The sequence below is a fragment of the Grammomys surdaster genome, unplaced genomic scaffold (assembly GCF_004785775.1).
Source record: "Grammomys surdaster isolate TR1022 unplaced genomic scaffold, NIH_TR_1.0 804, whole genome shotgun sequence".
Classification (NCBI taxonomy): domain Eukaryota; kingdom Metazoa; phylum Chordata; class Mammalia; order Rodentia; family Muridae; genus Grammomys; species Grammomys surdaster.
Window position 1 is genome coordinate 131180 of NW_021605223.1, and position 7666 is coordinate 138845.

The 7666-nt window shown below is 52.3% G+C and overlaps 1 protein-coding gene across 1 annotated transcript in view; it reads left to right on the forward strand.

Annotated features, from left to right (window-relative positions):
- Kcnn4 (potassium calcium-activated channel subfamily N member 4) overlaps window positions 1-7130 on the forward strand; it is a 14423-nt gene extending 7293 nt beyond the window's left edge. Inside the window, exons 4-9 of the mRNA XM_028782557.1 lie at window positions 577-712; window positions 3033-3143; window positions 3583-3701; window positions 3990-4059; window positions 5886-6053; window positions 6639-7130. Of these exons, the coding sequence (XP_028638390.1) occupies window positions 577-712; window positions 3033-3143; window positions 3583-3701; window positions 3990-4059; window positions 5886-6050 (601 nt within the window). The 3' untranslated portion in view covers window positions 6051-6053; window positions 6639-7130. The remainder of the gene's footprint in view (window positions 1-576; window positions 713-3032; window positions 3144-3582; window positions 3702-3989; window positions 4060-5885; window positions 6054-6638) is intronic.
- Window positions 7131-7666: the final 536 nt, after the last annotated feature.

Here is a 7666-nt window from a genome sequence, read left to right on the forward strand (position 1 = left end):
TTTTGTTTTTTTAAAGAGATGTCAGTCATGTTGATTCTGATCTATGTCTTGAAGGCTATGGACCCTCTTTGTGGGAGTTAGATAAAGGTGTAGCTTCCTCTGGATAGCTCCTGCTGAGTGAACTTCAGGCTGGGTCTCAGCCCTGTCTTAGACCTTATCTGCACATCCGCACACTGGAGTCTAACAGTTCCTCATGCTGGGGTGACCCCCAGCCATAAAATTATATTTGTCGCTACTTCAGAACTGTAGTTTTGCTACTGTTATGAATTGAAATGTCAATATCTTCTATGCGGGATATCTGATAGGCAGCCCCTGGGGAAGGGTCATTTGAACGCCAAGGGGTCGAGACCCACAGGTTTACCGCTCCAGGTCTTGCCAGACCTGGAATTCTACTTTGCAGCCCAGAGTGGTTGAGCATCTGAGAAAGGTCACACAGCAGAGAAGAGGGCGGAATTTCTAGCTTTCTATCCAGATGTTTCTTGGTGTTAAGAATGTGGCAGGATTAGGAAGAGTGTTGGGGAACCCCACCCACACCCCCAGGCTGGGGTTTCAGAACTAAGTTCTCTTTGCTCATAGGCAGGCTGTCAATGCCACGGGGCACCTCACAGACACACTGTGGCTCATACCGATCACATTCCTGACCATTGGCTATGGGGACGTGGTGCCTGGAACCATATGGGGCAAGATCGTCTGCCTGTGCACCGGAGTCATGGTGAGTACTGCCCCCCAAGACCCTCTCCCAGACCACTCCTGATACTCACGGCTCAGGAAACCATGGGCTGACCTAGGCTCTCCCTGACACCACTGAGAAATGTGGGTGTCTGGACTCCCCTCCTCCCAACTTCATTTTTTATTCAAGACCCAGATATCCAGCCCTATTTCTTTCTCTTCTTCTCTCCCTCCCTTGCTTCTCCTCCCTCTCTTTTCCTCTTACTCCTTTAAGTTAGGGGTTTGCTATGTATCCCAGGCTAGCCTCAAACTCGCTATATAGTCCAGGCTGGCCTTAACCCCTCAGTCCTCCAGCTTCAGCTTTGAAGCCTGTTGCACACTACAGGTGGCCTGTTTTGAGACTGTTGGTCCTTAGTCTTTCCTAGAATGCAGGCTTCCTGTCCTCAGACCCGGGTTCTAACTTCCCAGTCCCATTTCTCCCTGAGCCAAGGGATCGAGTCCCCCGTCTTCCCCTGGAGGAGCTGGGTGGGATGTTGTCATCTGAAGTATGTTTTGGGGACCAGGCTTCATAGATTCAAGCCCTGCTTTGTCCCTTGCCAGCTGTGGAGCTCAGGCAAACCACATGATACTTCTGGGCCTCAGTGCTCCCATTTGTAAAGTGGGTACAATCCCGGCATCCTCCTTGTGGGGCTGTTGAAAGAGCAAACGAAGATCATGCCAAGGGTTCAAACAAGAAGCACAGGCAGCACTCAGCAAAAGCAGCAGGGGGCGGGGTGGGGGAGGTGACAGTTTCGGTAATAGTGGAGGTTTCGGTAATGGGTCCTACACATCTGTTCTGACCCCAGCTCCTGAGCTCTCTGGGAGGAAGTGGGGGCTGGGGAACCCACACATTCCTGCAGTTTGCTCTTCCCACTCTTGCTCCTGAGCAGAGGCAGAGGCAGAGGCAGAGGCAGAGGCAGAGGCAGAGGCAGAGGCAGAGGCAGAGGCAGAGGCAGAGGCAGAGGCTCCTCCTCCAGGCTCTGCCCCCCCCAACACAGTCACCCTCCTTCCTACTACAGACCCCTCCCCCCGCGCTACCATCCAGATCCTCCCACCCAGCTCCTTTTCTCCCTCGGAGGCCCATCCCCAAATGCCCTGGCATACCCCTTCCCACAGGAGACCTAAGCCACCAGCCACCAGCTCTGATGCTGCCCCAGGACATGTTGAGTCCCCTAAGCCTTGAGTCCATGGGCGAGCAATGGTTGGACACCCACACAGTAGGTGGATGAAAAAACCAGAAACCATATTCCTGAGGATTAGAGCCCCTCAGGGCCATGTTGTTTGACAGAAAGAGAAACAGGAAGAATGAGACATGATTAAGTACACACACACACACACACACACACACACACACCATGCCTGGCTCAGAGCCTCCTTGGCACAATGAGATAATAGCATCTTTTTAATACTTTAAAATTATATTTAATTATTTATTGGGGGAGGTGCATGTCAGGGCCCTTGTGTCGAGGTCCCAGGGCAATGTTTAAAGAGTGACTCCTCTCCTCCACCGTGAAGGTTTGGATGAGGATGTGACACAGATCACCAAGCCTGGTGGCAAATGCCTCTTACCCTCGGAGTCATCTCAGTGTTGTTTCGGTGTTGTTTGTTTTGGGAGGAAAAGAGGTAGACAAAGGGTTCATGTAGCCCAGGCAGTCCCCAAGCCTGCCATAGAACAGAGACTGATCCTTCTGCCTCAGTGCTGTCCCCTCCTCCCCCAGCACTGGGTCTATAGGTGTGTGTGTGTCACAGAGCCTGACTCTGGAGCAGACTGGTCCTCTGTGCCAGTCTCTCCTCTGACATTTTCCAGTGGCAACTGGTGACATTTCCACAGATACTGGGAGGACATGTCTGTCCCCTAGAGAGGCTGTCTTCCAATTAGTCATTTAAGCGAAGAGGCATTCAAGCTGCAGGGAGATGATGGGTAGAGCATGCCTGTGAATCCAGAACGTCGGAGGATTGATCCTGGTTTGGGGATAGCCTGGGCTACATAGAAGGCTCTGTCCACACCCTAAGACAAACAGGGCTGGGATTTTGGCTTGTCCAACATTCATGAAGACCTGGGTTAGGTCCCTGGTAAGGTATAAACTGGACATCGTGATAAATGCCTGTCCCCCTAACTCTTTGGAGGTGGAGCAGCAGATCAGAAGTTTGAGGTTGTCCTTGGTCACATAGTGAATTCAGGCCGGCCTGAAAGAGAGTTCTGTTGATGGTGGGATGGCAGAGGCTGGCCCTGCCCTCTGCAACTGTGAGAAGTCAGGAGGGAGCTAGTGACACTGTCACATCTGAGTCCCACAGAATCACACGCCTTGCTTGTGTGCCCACAGGGGGTCTGCTGCACGGCTCTCCTAGTGGCTGTGGTGGCCCGGAAGCTGGAGTTCAACAAGGCGGAGAAACACGTGCACAACTTCATGATGGACATCCATTATGCCAAAGAGGTGAGGTGGGCACCAGGCGAGCAGACCGGGACTGTTGCTCAACGGTTAGACCCTTGCCTAGCTCGCATAAGACCCCAAGTTCAACCCCAAGCACTGTGTAAACCGGGCATGGTGACGTAGACCTGTAATCCCAGGATTCAGAAGATGGATGCTGGAAGATCAGGAGTTCAAGGTCACCCTCAGCTATGTAATGAGTTCAAGGCCAACTGGGCTGCAGGAGATCACCCTGTATTTTAAAAAACCAGTTCCCCTTAAAGTGTGATGGTTCATGTGTGTAACCCAGCGCTCAGAAGGATTAGGCAGTAAGATGATGTGGGATTTGGGGCCAACCTAGGCTACATAGCAAGACCCTAAAGGAAAAGAATCCAGTGCCCCCACTTCTAAGCCTTCCAGATTCCCGGGGGCATCCCTCTCCCCTGACACTGTGTCATTCCACCAGATGAAGGAATCAGCCGCACGGCTGCTGCAGGAGGCCTGGATGTACTACAAGCACACCCGAAGGAAGGACTCCCGAGCTGCCCGCAGGCATCAGCGAAAGATGCTGGCTGCCATCCACACGTGAGAGCCTCCCTGTGTCCCTGTCACCTCTCTGCCTAGCTCGTGTGTGTGTGTGTGTGTGTGTGTGTGTATGTGCGCGCGCGCGCGCGCGCCCGCGACCTGTCCAAGACAGCCATGTGTGATCCACCCGATTCGGACCGTGACTCAGTGCTAGCGGTCCTGGATTCCCAGGGTCCCTCCTGCTCTGAGGCAGACTGTTCCTTTGTGTCCTGGTTCTCGTCCCCTCACTCACCCCTACACTCTGACTTACCCAGGGACCAAGCTTAGAACGAACCCACCTTCCCGCAGGTTCCGCCAGGTACGGCTGAAACACCGGAAGCTCCGGGAACAAGTGAATTCCATGGTGGACATCTCCAAGGTAACAGGACCCTCGGGAGGGGGTTTCGGGGGGCAAGGCGGGACTGTGGATGGAAGGCAGGGAGATGAACCTGTGGAGAGGGACTCTCAGACCTAGACACGGATACTGGGGAAGTGGATGCATTGTGGGTTCAAGACCAGCCTGGGCTACCTGAGCCCCTATCTAAAAAAAAAAAAAAAAAAAGCAGGTGTAGTGGCACATCCCTTTAATCCCAGCACTCGGGAGGCAGAGGCAGGTGGATTTCTGAGTTCGAGGTCAGCCTGGTCTACAGAGTTAATTCCAGAACAGCCAGGGCTGAGAGAAACCCTTTCAGAAAAAACAAAAACAAAAACAAAACCCAAACAACCCCACCCTAAGGCCCAGTGAAAAGGCTTGGTGACCCGAGTTCTGTCCCTAGAACTCATATAAAGGTAGAAGAAAACAGGCCCTCCAAAGTTGTTCTGTGACCTCCAGTCTTGTTCCGCCCCCCACAATCCTATGCACACACAACAGTAAAGAATTTGTTTTGCCAGGCAGTGGTGGCACACGCCTTTAATCCCAGCAGTTGGGAGGCAGAGGCAAGCAGATTTCTGAGTTCGAGAGTTCAAGGCTAGCCTGATCTACAGAGTGAGTTCCAGGACAGCCAGGGCTACACAGAGAAACCCTGTCTGGAAAAGCCAAAAAAAAAAGAAAAGAAAGAAAAAGAAAGAAAGAATTTGTTTTTAAAACAAACTGACACATGAGAGGGGAAATAACCACCGGGGAGAGGGGCTGAAACGCACAGGTCTGCAGTAAAGGTTACAGGATGGAGAAAAAAGCCTCCCACGCTTACAGAAGACGCCGGCCCCTTTTAGACTTAAAAAAGAAAGAAAGAAAGAAAGAAAAAGAAAAACACCAAAGCGCTCCAATGTTTGGTTTCAAATCAGCTTTATCACTTACATGTGGACGGATATAAATTTCCTTCCAGGTGCAACTCTTATGCAAATAAAACCGGGCAAACTTACAGAGCAGCTCAAACACTGACAGCAAACTCCACTTTAAAAAAAAAAAATGTAAGGCACGCCGTGACAGGTGATGACATTGTTTCAGCAAAAGCCAGTTCCTGACGCTGTTGTGAAGCGGGTGCCAGAGGGCAAAGGGGGTCCTCTCGCTGTAAGGCTCAGATCCTTCGCCTCCACCTGAGATGGTGACGCCATGCCCCTTAGACCTGGCTCACGCTGGCCCTTCTTTATGCATGGCCTCTTCTTGTTAGCTCAGCACAATTCAAACAGTCACCCTTGGCACTAAGACCACGGTAAACATAGTCACAGACACAGGTCCCCAGACTACATGACACGTCTCAGAAAACAGGGTGGTTCGGGTCAGCCGCTATGGATGAAGGTTATAGGGTCTGAGCACAGAATTCCAAGGTTCCCACAGCAAGCTCGCAGACAAGGTTAGGGATGAGTGCTTGCCTGGCATGGGTAAAGCCCCGGGTTCAATCCCCAGCCCTGCAAAAACCAGGCATGCCTATAATCCCAGCATTTGGGAGGCAGAGGCAAGAAGATCAGGAATTCAAGCTAATTAGGACTAAAAAGATGACTCAGCAGTAAAAACCAGTTCCTTCATCTCGCAGAGAACCCAGGTTGGGCTCCCAATTCCCAAATGGCAGCGTTCATTTGTCTGTAACTCCAGTAACACAGTAAATTCAGTTCCAGCTTAGGCTACAAAAGACTTTGCCCCACCCCCAACCCCCAAAAGAGAACAGTCCTCCAGGGCCAGAGAGGGCTCGGCAGTGTTCTGCAATTCCACTCTGTAGAGCAGACAGGGCTCTTCTACGTCCTCACTCATGTTCCCCTCCCACACAGATGCACATAATCCTGTGCGACCTGCAGTTGGGTCTCAGCGCGTCGCACCGTGCTCTGGAGAAGAGAATCGACGGGCTGGCAGGAAAGCTGGATGCCCTGACGGAGCTGCTCGGCACTGCCCTGCAGCAACAGCAGCTCTCAGAACCCAGCCAGGAGGCCACATAGCTGGTGAGGGGGCAGGGATGGGCCAGGAAAAATCCGGAGACAAGCACCTATGATCAGTGCCTGATGTGGCTGTTGCCTGTAGATAAGGCTACCCTTTCTTCTTAAGCTGTGTCACCTCTTAGAACTCTGAGTTCAGGGCTGAACTGGAAAGAAAGGGGGCGATTCCTTCTGCATTTGTCAGTTTCTCACTCCTTTGTGCGAGAGGGTGTGGTTAAAGGACTGGAGATGGAATCTAAGGCCTTGTGTATTCTAGGCAGGGGGTTATTATTGAGCCACGCCCCCAGACCCTCACTGGGGATTCTAGGCAGGGGCTCTACCACTGAGCCACGCCCCCAGCCCCTCACTGGGGGATTCTAGGCAGGGGCTCTACTCTGAGTCATATTCCCTAACTAGTGGCTTTTGCCTTCCTAGCCCCTCTCCCTTTTTGATTGGTCTCTGTCCCGGTGCACACCTGTACCCTCCTCTCCTGGGCTCTGGCACCCTTCTGTCTTCCCACCTCTGGACATTCCCTGGCTTCTGCCAGCCTCCACCTCTGGCATCCCTGCCCCTATGATTTCTAGCCTGTTACCGAATCTACCATCTCTCCAGGACTCACAGAAGAATCAGGCTATGTACCCAAGGACTGAACTCAAGGACATCCTCCCTGCCAATTCTGACCAAGCCCCATGAATAAATCACCTCAAGATGCCAGGACCCAAATGGATCCACGTTGAGATGCATGGACTCTGGTAGTGGCAGCCATGAGTGGACACTGGCTTGGACCTCCCACGGCAGTGGGAACATGGTCACCACTACACATATGCACTCATCGGAAGCCCTTTCTGCTGTGCTGCTGTTCACGACCCCTCAATCTCTGTTGGAGGAGGAGGTGCCTGGGGTCCAGGATGCTAGGAAGCTTCAGTTAACCGCGGGCCGGCTTCGCTGAAGAAACCAGGTCCGAGCTGCGGGAGGTGCTGCCCCCTGGTGGACGCCAGGGAAGACGCCGCTTCCCCCGGAATGCAGAGACTGCGCGGGAGGAGGGTGAGGGGTGCCGCTCACCAATCCACCCTCACACTTTGTAATAAATGGTAAACAAAGCCAGAAGCTGCTGTTTCTTTCCAAACACCTAAGTCCTACAGATCTTGCTGTGGGAGGCACTTGCCCTCTCCCCAACCCCAGTTTCCCCAACTGTAGAGGGGTCTGGTAGCATATGCGTCCCCAAATGTTCTCACTACTCAGGAGGCTGGGTTACCAGATGACTTGGGAGGCGGAGGCAGGAGGATCTCTGTCAGTTCAAGACCACTATAGTCTACATAGTGAGCTCCAGGACCTGGTCTTAAAACAACCAAACAAAAACAAAACCAGTGGAAGGCAAGAAGAACTTGAATTTGTAGCTAGCCTCAGCGAAATTTGGGGGTGCTAGCCTCACCTATAATCTCAACACTTATTTATAAGGTGGAGTCAGGATTAGGAGTTCAAGACAAGCCTCAGCCACATGAGATCTTGCCTCAGAAACAAAATAGGTTGGTATGATGGCCCAGGAGGTGCAGGAACTTGATGCCAAGCCTAACAACCTGAGTTCAATCCCCAGGACCAGCAGGGTAGGTAGAAGGAGAGACCTGACTCTCACAAGTTAT